At 39.1% G+C, this 16337-nt stretch overlaps 1 protein-coding gene across 9 annotated transcripts in view; it reads left to right on the top strand.

Moving 5' to 3' along the window:
* LOC103317573 (gonadotropin-releasing hormone receptor) overlaps positions 1-16337 on the top strand; it is a 449011-nt gene that overhangs the window by 422722 nt on the left and 9952 nt on the right. For all 9 annotated transcript variants that reach the window (XM_031927021.2, XM_031927020.2, XM_031927022.2 and 6 more), the window contains one exon: positions 11060-11175. In XM_031927021.2, the coding sequence (XP_031782881.1) occupies positions 11060-11175 (116 nt within the window). The remainder of the gene's footprint in view (positions 1-11059; positions 11176-16337) is intronic.

Here is a 16337-nt window from a genome sequence, read left to right as displayed (position 1 = left end):
TAATGCTAATAACGTTAGCGAAAGAGTAATTTTAGCGCTAAAAAATGATGATACACTAAAAATTAATAATAACATTCTAAATAATATGCAAGGCCATGGAAGATAGTATTTAAGTGTAGATTCATGCGAAGATGATAATAATGAGATATTACCAATAGAATTTTTAAATTCGCTTACGCTAAATGTCCTACCGCTTCATATGTTACGTTTGAAAGTAGGTGCTGTAATTGTTTTGTTTCCAGTCATGGTCAATTGTATGTAGCATTATCCAGGGTAACGATAAAAAAACACTTTTACTTTCAAAAATTCATATTAAAATAATAATAAACCAATAAAATATGTCAGTTATTAAGAAAAGATGTAAAGGGATTCACGGCACACAGATACCTTAAGTATACTTTAATATAATAGTAGAAGTAGATATATATTAATTAATAATAAAGAAATAAAATATCTTCTATTTTAGATATGTATGGGTTATATGCAATTATAAGTGTTCAAAAAGTTTATGGAATTTATACTCTTTTTATAGAAATTCGAAAATGTTAATTCCCTGTTTGAAGAGTTATTTAAAAGCAAAATTTCTTTAAATTGAAAAATGTTGTCTGTATTTAACTGAGGAATAGTAAATTTATGTAATAATACTTTCTGCAGTTGGCGGTTATATCTAGAAACTGATAAAATTTGTTTAAATTTTGGAAAAACTTTATAACCCTTTTATAATTCTGGAGTAAATTGTGTACTGGATATTTTCTGACAATATTTAACTTCTGAGGGATCGAAAGTAATCTCATATTTATTTGAGACATCTGGACACTCGGACAACCTTGCATGGGCTATACATGGAAATCTGAACTCCCGAATGTCACATATATCTTGTTCTGAGTCCTTGTTTGATTTATTTATTACTGAATTCATTTTGTAAGATTTATTTAATTTTAACTCAGTTTTCACTAAATTATTTTCATTCCCAATTTGTAAATTTACTGCTGGTGACAAAACTAATTCTAATTTATTCTCTGCTAGTGTCGTGTCTTTACTTATACCAGAAAAAAACGTATTCTGGAACTGTTGGCTTGTTCTGTTTTGCATTTTCTCCCTCATCTCTTTAACTAAAAGAGGTCTATGGGACTTGCTGGGTGTCTGACGATTATGTCTATAAACTGATAGAAACTTCCTGATTTTTGAAGAAACTTTAAAACCTTTCTTTAAAATAGGGGTAAACCGAAAATAAAGAGGCGTCATATAAGACTTATTTTAAATGCTATCAGATGTATTTTTGTGATGATCCAAGAGGTGTGGACATACGGACGATGTCTCACGTGCTGTAGGTGTACGTTTGTGCTCGGAGATGTCATGAAAACCACTTACTTGAAGATTATTCATTTTAGAATTAATTTCAAAAGGGTCTTTATTTGCTGCAGAATCCATTGAACTTCTTTTATTTAGTTTGTCAGAGTTACTGTTTACCCTGGATACTATCCTTATACAATAGTGCCGTAAAACTGGATGCTTCGTTTCGTCATCATCCTCAGTATCTGTGTCCTTAGTCCTTTCAGAATCGGTAAGATCATTCTCAGTTGGTCGGTTGGATTAGAAGACGTTCTGAACTTTCTGAACTCGCAGAAAATTTAGAAGTTGCTTCAGAGCCTGAAATTGAGTTACTATAAGTAGAATCGGAATTATTTCTTGCAGACTCGGAATAATACCTAGAATAATTTTGAGGATAATCTGTCGGCAAATCATACTCATACTCGAAATTACTGCTGCTAGACGCTGATTCTTCTGGTGATGATCTGCTTTCGTAATGCTCGTAATTCTCAAATTTTGTACTAGAGTTTCCGAACCTTGGTGCTTTATAATAGTGTGGGACGTTTTTCTGATTATATTCTATTAGAAAAATGCTTTCACTGATTTGTATAGCAATGGGATGTCTTTGGTTGTCATGTGACTGATCTGACATTGTAGCCGAATTTTGTGGTGAACGATCAGACACCCAATTTATAACATTTTCTGTCGAAGGAATACTCTCTTGATAATCATACTGTTTTAGTACTGTATACACATTTTCGAACCGTGAGGCTGTATAATCATTTTTCTTTTCTTTTTGAATTTCTTTTGGCGAGTTGCTATATCCATCACGTAATGGCCTAAAACCAGTAGTATTTGTATAATAAAAATAATTAGCTAATTTAGCTGCACCGTCTAAAATTTCTGGAGCGGATTTATATACGTTTTGATTCAAATAGTTTGGGAGTTCCCGGTCAAACTCCATTCTATCTAGGACATCTAACTGGTCTATAAATAGGTTTGACAGTTGTGGCTGTGATCTTTCTAACTGGTTCTCAGCTTTTCGTAAAATATTTCCTAATCTTAAATCAAAATCGTAAAAATGTTCATCTTGATCTTGACTCAGATCACCTAGCTTAACTGCAAAGTCTCCAAAGGAATTGCGATAGAGAAATGCTTTTTCGAGGAAACTTATTAGATTGTGAACGCTTTTGAATTCTAATTTTCTAAAAGTAAAGTAATAATGCTCTACGTTCGGATACATTTTTATAGGTAATAATAATTTATTAGCATCTTGCTTTTATAGTTTTAGTAATTTCTTTTAACAACAAATACAAAATGGCCATAATCTTTACTTTAGTTTCATGATCTAATATTCTATATGCTTTTAAACTTCTACTTCTGATACAAAATATCTAAAATCTCCATAAACTTCTAAAAACTCTAAAAAAGATCTAAATAAACTTTTAAAATACTTTAAAAACTTCTAAAACAAATCTAATCTAAGGACTTCTTAAAGAAATTCTAGAAATTGTGACTCTAGTAACAATGGCTAGTTCCCCACCAAAGATGCCATTTTGTAAGGACCATACTTGATGTCAGGACGGGTTGCGCGAGTCTACAAAAACATTATTTAAATCAAAAGGAACTAGCCTTCGGCTCGAGAGCCTTATGTTACTAGAGTAACATGCGGACATAAAGATCTAAGTATGTCCCGCGTCTTCTCATCTGCGCGGACGCGTGTTTATGCACGGACGATATTCTGTCCCGGTGCCTGTTAAGCGGACAGCTCCAATTTAAGCGGACGTTGTTAGTGTCCCAGTGGTATAGTCACGCTATAGAATCGCGGACTAGGATCTGTGCACGATTATGTCGCTTGCCTTTACCTGGTGTGGCTTATGGTGTTGTCAGCAAGCGTGTTTACTCCTTCTGTTCTCGTCTCAATGGTTTTAGGTTGTTTTACGGGTTTTATAGATTGTTAATAATAATTATACACTGATGATTAATTGTTATGGTTTTCATTTTATTAGAGACAACCCGGAACTCAGCAGATGTTACAATTTTGTATAATTCAGTTATTATAGTATGATGTTATTACGTAGTGCGGTGGTTTATTTATAGTTACTTTTGACGTTTGTACGATTAAACTTAACTTACAATATATTTATATATTCGTTCTCTTTTGTGACCTGGAACTGGATAGTCCTTCGTGGCACGTCAGATACTGATTAGCCTTACTCTACATGATTACTTGTGGCAAATTTTACGATCTAATGTAAGCTGTATTACCACTAACGCCAGATTTATTGACGGGCCCTTCGCCTATTGCACTATGTGGACTCTGAACTAGAAACAGGCGCTACACACACACACTTACATACCAAGAACAAATGAACGTGGGACATTACAATGCGCTATGAATTATAAATGATAATAAAGAAAGAAATTATGTCAGTTATTTAGAAAAGTTGTGAATGGCTTCACGGCACACAGGTACATTAAGTATACTTTAATACAATAGTAGATATATATATATATATATATATATATATATATATATATATATATATATATATATATATATATATATATATATATATCAATAATAAACAAATTAAATATCTCTTTATTTCAATATATATGGGTAACATGTAAATTGTAAATAATTATAGAAAAATAAAATATGTTAGTTGTCGAGAAAAGATGTGACTGGCTCCACGGTACACAGAAAAATTTAAATAATATAATCTATTTAAGGCTTAAAAATTTTAAAGCCCAAAAATATTAAGGTTGTAAATGTTAAGATCCAAAAATAATAAAGCTTAAAAATTTCAAGGCCTAAAAATTTTAAGGCCCAAAAATATATTCGCCTCATAGTTGACGTCTAGGTGTCAGGTTAACTCCTAGATGTTAAGTTATTGAGAAAAGACGTGAATGGCTTCACGGCGTACAGGGACATTAAGCACTTTAATATAATAGTAGATAGATTATTAAAGAATAGTCTTCCATTTGAATGGCAATCACAGCATTTTGAAGTACTCGTGTCAGCAGGGCAACAAAAGTAATCTTCAGAATACGCACCGAGACTCTGCGCATGCGCCAAAAATGGTATAAATAACCCGAAGAGCAGCATAATAGTTCAGTTGACTCCCATACTCCATACTGGGTAGATCAACATCCGAGCGAAGAACTCGTGAGAGACACACAGACCTCTGTCTTATCCACATGGACCTCCGTCTTATCCACACGGACCTTTGTCATATGCACACGGACCTTCGTCCTGCACCTACGGATCTTCGTCCTGCACCTACGGACCTCCTTCTTATTTAAACTGACCTCCGTCTCAATAAGAACAACAAAATTTGTTTCAGGGCATTATTTACGGATATTTATCTATATCTTATTTGTGCTTCTAAAATTTGTTATTAAGGTTAATGTTGGCTGTTTCAATGGAGGTGCGCTGTTCACTTTGGGGATCTGTGAGACGGATCTAAAATTGTTTCTCTAAAGTCAGTGTTAGCGTGATTGCAACATTTTACAGGAATATGCTAAACTCTTAATTTAACTTCTAGGGAGAGGGGGGAGGGAGAGTGAAAATTTTGAAAAATAAAAATTTGAAAGAGTAAAGAGTAGAACTTGAAAATTTATAAACTGAGATTTTGAAATGAAAAAATATATAAAACAAAAATTTTGAATTAAAATATTTGCGAAGGGGGATATTTGTGGTTAAAATATTGCGCAAGGGATATTTTTATAAATTTCCAAATTCAGGTTTTCAAAATGATACGTTTTTCAGATTTTGGAACTCAAAATTTTACCTTTCTTTATAAATCAAATCGTAATTTTTTCCTTTCGAATCTTTATTTTTCAAAATTGTTATTCTTACCCCTTCTTAATATTTTAGAAGATGTGTAAGATTATAGTGAAGAGTAAAAATTTTCCTAGAACATAGATGAGCCCCGATGTTTACCTTTGGACTTACTAACTGTACGGAAGAGTTCGGACGCTTTCTAAGTAAGTTCGATCGTATTGAACGACGCTTGATTGGACCGGACGGCGCTCGATCGGACTTGAGAACCTAAACAAACCTCGAGCAAAGCTCGAAAATAACAGAGAGTGTTACATCATAGGTTAAAAAAGAAAATAATAAAAATTTAAATAAAATAACGACGCAGCTGCGTGACAAAAAAAAATTATATTTTCCGTAGAGCTTAAGAGCAGGCGAGCGTACGGAGAGCGCAATTAGGCAGTCCGAAGAAATAGCCATTAAGAGCGCGCGCAGGTACAGCGATCGGGATCCGTATACGGCGGGCAGCGGCCCTATCGTAGAATTTGTGTGCAGCCGGGAAAAACCCAAGTATTTGGAGAAATTGCCAGCGACAATCTGGCGCCTCGAACTTTGTTTGTGCTGCGTCGCAGAATACGAAGCCGTGCAAAGCAAATTTTAAATTTTAAAAGTAGAATATTTATAAATAAAATAAAAATTTAGATTCATATAAAGTATGGACAGTTGAAAAGTATTAAGTTGCAACTGTGCATATTTTATTTATTTCAACGATAAAGTAGAATTCGTATTCGTGGCGTAGAAAGAAATTTATACTCGCACAGGTTTTACGATGTTTTTAGTTAAATAAATAGTTTATAAAAAACTAGTTAGAAATAGCAGATAGGTTATAATAGTAAGTTTAAATAATAATAAAATATTCTAATAAATTTGAAATTGATCGCGATAGTAAATTAGAATCATAGTTGATAATTGTTATTATATATAAGCAAATGTGGAAAATTTAGAAATAATTAGAATTAAACTTTAAGAAAATTATAAATAGTACAGGGAGAGTCATCTAGCGGGAAATCGGCAAGGCTAGGAAAATAGCGTGGGTGGGATCGAAGGTGGAGCGGAAGAAGATCGAAAGAGGCGGTAGCCAAGCGGAAAGCAGCGATGCTATAGGTCGATGACCGATATAGAGGGCGCAGATGTGGACCCAAAGGGATGGTCCAGGGAGGTGTAGACTCTCAAGGGTTCGCAGATACTCCTCAACAGATGGAGCTTGAGGATCATTTGAGATGGAACTAAAGTGTTTGTAGAGAGCATCTGGAGAGAACCGAGCAGGTGGAGAAGATTTAGAGGTAGTAATACCAAGATTTTGAAGCTCTCTCCCTATATCTCTGCAACATCGGTCAGAGTAGACAAGCGTGAATAATAGTAATTCAGCCTGTCCTCCTCGACCTGTCTATGAGCAGATCCCAAGGTAGTCGACTTCTGCGAAAGCGCCTGTAGAGTCTATTCGTTTCAGTTAAAAGGTCACGAAGAGCCGCGGTGAACCACGGGTGACGCTTACGTCCAGGTGTCACAGTCTTTAATGGGGCGAGATGATTTATGGCTTTCGTGATGTTGTCGTTAAGGATGGTAATGCATTCGTCAAGTGATGGCGTGGTGAAAGACCAGTCATGCGCTAAGGAAGTCCCTTAGCTTCTCAGCACAAATTCCTTTGTAGTTTCTGTAGGTGTATGTAGCAGGTACGTGGCGTAGAATCTGTACGTCGAGTGTGGCAGAGATAAGGTCATGTCCGTTGATGAAAGGATCTTCCAATATGAGAGCAGGCGATCCTGCTCTTCGATTAAGCATATGTCGAGCCAGGTGTCAGAATCCTGTCTGTGATGGGTTGCACCATATGGCACAGAATTAAGGGAGTTTTCATCGATGAAAGCCTTTATGAAGTTGGCGTCTTCAGACGGGGAAAGCTGGTCTGTATTAAAGTCTTCCATGATGACCTTTGTGGAGTAATTGTACATATGTATTGTTAGTTGTTCAATGAAATTAGATCCCTGGATAAAGGGAGAATGACGAGAGCGATACACAACCCCCACGAAGATGGGCGATATTCCCTTAGCTGTGATTTCACAGATAAGATACTCCGGCTTACTTGGTTTGCCCGACCATTCACCGTCAGATGACGAAATAATACTAGCTGTCAATGAGTGATGAATATAGAGGGCCACACTTCCACCGTTCCTGTTTCTGTCCCGTCTGTACATAGTGTAGTCGTCCAGTGAAGGGATGGACGATATATTGTCGCTTAGCCAAGTCTCAGTTACAGCCATTACGTGGAAGGGGGAACGAGTGGACAAGAAGAACCTGATCATCTCAATGTGACCCGTAAGGGAATTCGCATTGAAATGACAGACCCTTAGGCCCCCAGACACAGACGCTTTAGAAGTAGATGTGGATGAGTTTGATGTTTTAGATGATGGTTTTGGTGGGATGATGTGTATGTGTTTTAGTGTGTAGTGTCCGTGTTGGCTGTTGGCGGCGTGCGGGCTAAAAAAGCTTCAAGATCAGCATCTGTAGTGATGATGGTGGCCCGTTCGTTGTCCTCGCCAGAACGGATGAAGATCCTGCCATCCCTCACAAAAGAGCGGCATCCCCTTCTCTTCTTTGCCTCCAGCCTGGCCTTGATGAGTCCCTGGTGGTCTGGGCAGAGAGCTCTCGCTTCCTCCAGTAGTGCATCATCCAATTCACTGGTGTGAAGCTTGCGTTTCCTGGCTTTGGCCACTATGATGGAGCGGGCCAGCGCACTGGAAGAGAGAGTGACAGCTAGAGGTGGGAGTCTGCTGTCACCTTGCGCATTGATGTTGGTTGCGTCAAGTCTCCCCATGATCCTGACGGCTGCCACGTCCCGCTTCAGGACCGTGGGATCCAGTGCAGCCAGGACGGAGAAAGCCAGGAGTTGCAGTGACGTCTGGGTATAGGCCAGGCCGGTGATCACCACCACATTGCCCGCAGAGCGCTCCTGCGTCCTCTTGATCTCAGCCAGCTCGCTGCGGAGGTTGTTGATCTCCTCTGAGGCCGGAGCAATGCTATTGTTCTGCTGCTCTGAGGAGCTCCTTGACGACAGCTCTTGGTATTGTGCCTGCAGCTCAGAGATGGAGGACTCGACATTGCTTAGCCGAGTCTTGAGCGCAGGCAAGTCGTCAAGGGCTTTGAGGCGTTTTTCTAGGCCGCCAAGTCTCTTCTCGATTCGTGAGACCCTTTCGGACACGGTGTTTTGTGCCTGAAGGGCCTCATTTTAGAGCCGGCAAGAGATGAGGGCGCATACTTATTCTTCTTAGGTACACCTGTTACAGGCGTGCCCTTGGCGGATGTGTTTGCCGTTGCTGCTGTCGCTGCCGCCGATTTCGCCCTCGTCTGCGTGATCTTGGGCGTGACGACGGCGTATTCCCCTGCACAGGCATGTGTGGGAGCATCTCCCACCATTATGGACCGTAGAGCGACGCAAATGGTGTGGAAATGCTCGTTGCACAACTCACAGGTCCTCATTTTTCCTCTGGCTGCTTTGTTGCAGTGAGCACACGTAACTGGCGTTTCGGCATTTTTCCCACCAATTCCGCTCATTTTAGACGATGTTATGTCTCTGTCGATAACTGACTGTGTTTGATGGTAGAGACGTTGATGGTGGTGATCCGTCTGTCCAACAGGTGGCTCCACGTGGATCACTTAGAAGGAAAAAGAGAGGCTGTGTACCGAGGAGAGAAGCCGTACGTGTTTGCAGGTTATGTGTAAGCGACAGATGTTGAAGCAGGAAAAAAGCGTTGTAGGAAGTTGCAGCCTCCAGTGAATATTATATCACTTTGAAGTTTGCAGAATGGCGCATGCAACAAACCACAAAAGAATAGGCCCGAAGGCAGCGTGCGGCAGTAAGAGTGCAGAGAAAAATAAGCAATGCAGAGCAGGACTTTGTGTACTCACGTGAAGTTGGCAAAGAGGTGGAGCTACGCACTCGCGATGGAAACCAGTTAAAAAAACTAGGAACGACACCAACCTTTGGCTCACAGAAGTAGTGGTTTGAAGTCGAAGATTTGAAAACACACTGGATACTAGATGGTACCGGGATTTCCAGGCGAAAAGCTGCGTTCGCTCGGGCTTAGTCAGGACAGGAAGGTGACTTGAGCTCTCGGCGTTCGCCACCGAGGCCCGCTGCCTCGCTTGAGCCGCCGCGCCATTGGTCAGTGCTACGCGGGCCTGCTGTCTTGCTCGCTCTTCATGATCACGGTCTCGCGCTCTGCTCTGCTCTCGGCTTCTGGGCGGCGTGTGCTCGTTATGACTTAGCTCCCGCAACCTAATGGAGTGAGAGCCCGTGAATCTTGAATTCTAGCGACAAAAGACAGCCCAACGTCCGCAGACAATTATAGGGGGAATACTGATAATCATAGGATTCGAGACAGTAAATACGCCGCCAATATCAGGACCCTTGATTCAAGTGTGCGATTTATGTCTCGAGCGCGAAAGGCAGCCGGTAAATTCCAGACGAACCGCGGATGACTGCAACACTGCCCTACTTCATCGGGCTCTAGTGCTGGCAGCCTTCATCAGGGCATTGCCATCAACGCGCGGCGATTTACGGTGCTCGTGCCGCTGCTGGAACGCCCTGTCGAATCGCTGACCGCTGTTTTCGTCGCGCCAACCTTGCTCGCCGTCTTCTCTCGTTCCTTCTCGAACTCTGCAAGCGCCGACGACGGTTGTTGTGCTGCTCGACCTTTGGGTGCCTCTTCATTTCTCGCGTCGTTTGCTCGAAATGAAAACAGACGCATTTAGCTCATTTTCACATATACACACACACACACATACTTTACCCTGACCTCGCCCGAGCACGCTTGTCAGATGGTGGAATTTCACTATGTTACAGTATTTAGCTCTTATCAAATAATATGTGCAGAAAAATATCTTTATGGCGTACAATGTGTACAACACGAGAGCTACACTGAAAAAAATACACAGTCGTTTCTGCTGTAAAGTCCGGTAGTTTTAACCGTTCTGCCACCGTAACGACTGTTCAGTAAGAACAACGATGTGCCACTGGTAGTTTTGGCGAGTCGCGACTCGTGAAATTGGTCGCTTACGCGGGACACCAGCAAAAACGACCGAACTGATTCTTTAAAACTGCTGAACTCTGCGGTAATCTTGGCGAGTCTTCGTACAATGACGGATTACTGATGCGAGTTCAGTTAAAATGGCTGTGTTTTTTTTTTCAGTGTAGCGAGCCAGAGAGTTTCTTTGCACTGTACCCCAACAAGGGCCTCTTGAGTTATACACTCAAATGGTGCCATTTAACAAAAAGAAGGCTTAGAGCTGCTAACAATCAATCGTATCTATTTTTAAATCTTGTTATTATTAAAGGGACACAATCCATTTAAAAGCTGAGAAAAATATTAATAATGAAAAATTAATAAAATTATATTTAATAACTAGAAAAATATTTGGTGGTATGAGGTACTACTGCTACTAATTTTACTATGCTAAATCATTATTTTAATCTACTTACCCATTGTGGCAATCAGTGCAGTGTTTTGACTATTTTGTCACAGTCCGTAGAATTTCAAAATAGGTCTATAAAAGGACCTATTTAATGCACGTATTGAAAAAATATAACAATATTGTTAAAATAGATATTATATATTATAAACTTTTTTAGTATCTTCTTGGGTAATTGTAATTTTTTTATTTTTCGTTATAAGTGAAATAGTTTCTCTTGTTGTCAATATTTTGTAGGGTGAAATCAAGATTTAAATGTACTTACGAACTTTCTTAAGAGAGGTATTAAGCTTTCGTACTCTATCGTATCTCATAGTAAGAATAAATTAACAATCGTTTCTGTTGCTCATCTTATGTAAAACTCACCACAAAGTAAAATATCTCTTTAAAATATTTATTTTAATAACATACTTCATAATAATCAATAAATAATTATTGTCTAACTTTAATTTTTAGGTAAGCGCAGACATGCAAAAGGGAATATTCTTTTTTGGCATGAGCAACAGTTTAGTTAATCCACTAATTTATGGAGCGTTTCATCTCTGGCCGCAAAAGAAAAATCGAAAACATAGGTAAAAAGTGTATCCTTCTACATTCATACAAAATTATTGCAACTATCCCCGCCATTTTGAACATAAGTTTTCTATCAATTCCGGTTGCGCTATTGATAACAAAATTATGTTTCATGTTATTGTTACCCCAACTTTTTTGGGGTGAAAATAACATAAAACTGAGAGAGAGAGATAGAGATAGAGTGAGAGAGAGAGAGAGAGAGAGAGAGAGAGAGAGAGAGAGAGAGAGAGAGAGAGAGAGAGAGAGAGAGAGAGAGAGATTGTAGATTTATATCTTAATGTATTTTATATCTAAAAAAATTAAGTCTTAAAAAAGTAAAAGGTTAGGCGAGTTTGATATATTCCGCAACAAAATTACAGATAGAAAAGTGACGTAGTAATTATCTTGATAGTTGCTCTTTGCTTCATTACGATTAAATATAATAAACTTGACTTTGTTTGATTGATCTCAGTTCTTTTCTATCTGTAATTTTGTTGCGGAATATATCTCAATATAGAAGAAGTAAGCAGTGTCACGGGCGCCGCGGCTTCGTCTGCTTCTCAAACTCGCCTTCGTAGCGCTACCGCACCACTTGATTAACATATAGAATACAAGAAGTAGCTCTAATTTTTGTGTAAGTGTGCAAAATGTGAAGAGCGTGGAATGGAATGAAATAAAATGAGATGAAGGAGTGTATGTGTTTGCGTAAAGATTATTAAAGAAATTATTTAAGATAACCAAAGAAATATTTTTTAGCTGCGTGTTAATGTGCGATATGGATAGTGTGTTGCGAAGGTGTGACAGAAGAGTGTTCCAAAGATAGAAAGCGCTAATGAAAAATGAATTCTTTAGCGTCTCTGTCTTGAAACACGGGATATCCAAGGGGATCACCTTACCCCTTACAGGCCTGAGCGCAACGTGGGAATCAAAAAAGTCTAGTATGTAGGCAGGCACTGATGTGTTGAAAAATTTTGTTAAGAAACAGGCCATTAAGCATTCTCTACGCCCTGCGGTAATAAGCCATTGCAATTCACGCCTATAAGGGGAGATGTGCTCGTTCCTCCTCACACCATAGATATAACGGATTCCCGTGTCGACAAGTCTCTGAAGTTTTGTATCCAATTCTTGAGTCAGGTTAGAGTAAGCCAATGAACAATAGTCAATGATCGAGAATAGGAGTGCTTGTACAAGGTGTTGGCGCAGCCTGAGGTTATTGCTCTTCTGAGAGATTTGTATAACGTGCTTTTTCCACGAAAGTTTGGAGTCTAGCACCAACCCCAGATCGCGCATAGATGATTCATATTCGACTTGGGCTCCCCCTATATTGATATAAGTGTTAGCAAAAGTATTTAATGCATTTATGTAGAAGGAGCCCAGGACGATTGCCTTAGTCTTAAGGACATTCAATTTGTAGCAATTTTGTGCAGCCCAGCCCATTATCTTTTCGGCATAAGCACTTATCTTGACAGAACAAGAATCAAGCTCCTCAAGGTGGTATTGACTGTATATTTGCAAGTCATCTGCATAGATTAGATGGGACTTATCTGGATAGGACTGTGTGCTGTGGCCAGTGAGGAAACCTGTATGGAAGTTGTCAAAGTAAAGTCTTGTTCCAAGATACTCAGAGATTTGCTTGTGCATCAGCCACTGTAACCCCTTGAACAGAAAACAGAGTAGAGAGATCGGATGGTAGTCAGTCATAGCTTTTGGAGAGCTGACTTTGTTTAGTGCTCGTACGAGCGACGACTTCCAGGCGGAGGGAAAGCGTGCCTCGTTTAGAGATAGGTTAAAGATTTGACATAGCTTTGGAGATTACAACCTTTGGGATATCATTGCTTACCCTGGCCTAGGTGTTGAAGTGTGATATAGCAGCTGACTCATTAGACTCTGTAATGGCCCTAAAGATGAAATGTTCAGGAAGGTCCAGACTCTCCAGGGTTCGCAGATACTCCTCAACAGATGGAGCTTGAGGGTCATTAGTGTTAATAAATGAGGGATTTGGTGCAATAAATAATATCGCCCATTGTTCCAGTGGACCCTTTGGGTTAGTGTTGTACCTTTATTTAATACTCGTTGTTAGAGATTACACTTATATCGTCAGATACGCACAACATGTGCTTAGGCTCTCTATATAGTCATGTTACGCTCTCGGCGGTCGAGCTGCTTCTCTTACTCTATACTCACGCTTTCACACTATACCTATTGTTACCGCTACCGCGCGCTAGTCTATCCTGCTTGCTATAGTCGCGCACGCATGCCTGTTCGTATACTCTCTATAGTGTGCGCGGATAGTTGCATATAAATTACTCATATCTCAACAATTAGTGATGAAACTCAAGTGTTTGTTGAGAGCGCCTGAAGAAGAGAACTCAACGGGTAAAAGTGATTTAGAGGCGGTAATGCTAAGATTTTCAAGCTCTCTCCAGATTTCTCCAACATAGGTCAAGATAGACAAGCGTAAATAGTAATAATTCAGTCTAGCTTCCTCAACCTGTTTATGAGCGTCGTCCCTTGCGATTCTATAAAAGTATAGATCCGAAGGTAATCGACTTCTGCGAAAACGCCTGTAGAGTCTGTTCCGTTCAGTCAAAAGGTCACGAGAGAGAGAGAGAGGGAGAGAGAGAGAGAGAGAGAGAGAGAGAGAGAGAGAGAGAGAGCGAGAGAATGTTATCACCTTTAAAAATGACAAAACGGTTTTTAGCTGTATCTTGAATTCCAAGCATCGTACAAAAAAAAGTTACTTAAGTAAAAAAGTTGTATATCATTCAAAGGTCAAATATTTGATTTAAAGTTTTTGTTTTTCAAAATTGGTTTAACTTTAATACAAATTATTCACTCTGGCAGCCGTTACTTTATGCGACACGATTGTGTCTCATTTCAAACACCAGCAATAATCCGACAACATATTATTTCTCCAAACGCACCTTTAAATCTTTTTTCGAACTTACTTATATCTTCAGGTGATACAGTACAGCGACACAATATACGATAAATTAAGCTGGTCTACAATCAAGTAAACATTTATTTATTATATTTTAAAATTAGTTTGTAAGGACCATATTTTGTAATGCCTAAAATTAGTTTGTTAGGATCAACCTAATTTTACCAGCACGTCCCCTTCTATATATTTTCTAGTTAAAAATTTGTAAAAATACAAGTTTGTAAGGCCCAAATTCCAAGACCCAAAATTTTTGTGATCCATCAATTTATTTATAAAAAGAAAACGTAATATCTAAAAAAAGTGTGGCGTATAGCTGGTGGCCTGGAGAACCAGAGAACATTTGTTTTACTTTATTATAATGTAAGATAAGATGTGATCGATTCCGTAAGTCATAAGAAAGATTTTCCATAGATTTAGTATTTTCTGTAAGTATTAATTTAGCCCTTACGTGTTAATGGATTTTGTGAATCATTTACGATCGTAGATTTTCTTTTACGCACCACCTACCTCGGGTGGGCCGATAGAAGCTACCAAATCTTTGTTTGCATGTTTTATTCATAAATCTTATGCTAATCGTTCATCAGCACGGCTAGGAACGAATCATCATCACGACCCGGAGCGAAAAGCAAAGAAGCATCATCCGGAGCGGCGATTTAAAATGATAAAAATGTATATGCGAAGATTTCTATTTTACGCAGTTATGCTTTCGTATTCGCATTTGAATCGGTTTTGTTAAGAATTGTTGGATAATAATTTGACATCGATATGAAGAGTTTATCGTGCGAAGTAGGATTTCGAGACGGAAAACGAAAATATTTGTTGATTGATAGTTAGTCGCAGTAGGCTTTTGAGACGCTGCGACGAAAATAATAGAAATTTGATTGCGCAGTAGGATTTCGAGGCGCTGCGATATAGTTGGACTGAATGTAATTTGATTTCTTTAGCACGTTTAAAATTGATTTTGAATAATTTAGTAAGATAAAAGAAAATGATGTGGTTTTAAGGAAATAAATGTTTATGGTTTCACACGACTCTAAATTGCTTTAATTCTGACAGTTGCTCCGCAGATTGCCTAGGGCCCAGGCAAATTGGTGCGGCCTCTGTTCTGAGTTGGGTTATTTTTGGTTTTGTAAATTGTGGATAGTAAAAAATTTTCGTGACAGTCATCGTGAATTCTGTGAGCAATAGGCCCGCCGCGCAAGCACGCACAGGAGTGAGCTGCATGAGAGTAACTAATATGTAATATTGTCACTAGGGATACCAAATCTGTGTACCGATGACGTTCTTAATGTGCGAAGAAGCTCTTGCAGTGCGTGTGGAAATAAGGAAAATGCTAGATGTTATTTGAATGCAAATGCGAAAAGCATGGCTGTTTTGATTAGTCAGAAAGTGTTCGATGCACGATGCACATAATGTAATTTGGATCGCGAAAGTCGGAACTGATACTTAGTGGCGAGTATAGCAGGCCTGCGCATAAGTTAATTAGATTGTTAAAAGTAAGCGATTTCAAAGTATGAATTTTGGGACGTATGTGTGGGCGTATGTATGTATGTGTGTTCTTTATATTTTATTTTGTACGTGTGTTTGATTTCCCTTCTTCAAGTTTACACGGTTTTCTTGGAGGCATAGGGCGAATGCCAGAGATTATGTACTTTTGAATCCGTGCTAATGTTCAATTGTACTGGCAGCACATAGTTTATTTTAGTATGTAGTGTGATGCGTGGTACAAAATTACGGAGATTTTGTACGAGGGGGAGAATTGTTCCGGACGTAACTGAGGGCTGCTAGGGATAATAGCAAGTGCGACGTATTTATTCTTTATCAATAATATATTCTACCTATTAGTAGTTTTAGCGAACGTTTCTCCGTCATTTGGCTCTCATATGCGCGAATCGACAAGGCGATTCGTGGCTTCAAGCCAATACGGTTAGGAGTGATTTTATAATCATTCCTAGACTACCATGACCCTCTCTAGGAGTTTTACTCCGCGGATTTTGAGGGTCACTTTCAGTGCGGAGAGGCTAAAGTGATAATCTGTGACTGCCAGGCCAGAGAATTAAGTGGCGGAAGGCGTTCGCGTGGGCACATGACTGCGTGTGTATAGCTATATAGATATAGAGGAGCGCGCGTACTGCTTCAAGTCCCTTCGGCAGTCCTCGGGAAAGCGCTTTTGTTTTAGCGGGCCCGAGTTTTCGTCGGCATTTAATGAGTAGAGCATCAGTTCTCGGCAACAACTTGTGA

Source organism: Nasonia vitripennis (genome assembly GCF_009193385.2).
Source record: "Nasonia vitripennis strain AsymCx chromosome 3 unlocalized genomic scaffold, Nvit_psr_1.1 chr3_random0009, whole genome shotgun sequence".
Classification (NCBI taxonomy): Eukaryota; Metazoa; Arthropoda; class Insecta; order Hymenoptera; family Pteromalidae; genus Nasonia; species Nasonia vitripennis.
Note: the sequence above shows the minus strand (reverse complement) of the source record. Positions and strands in the feature narration are given on the sequence as shown.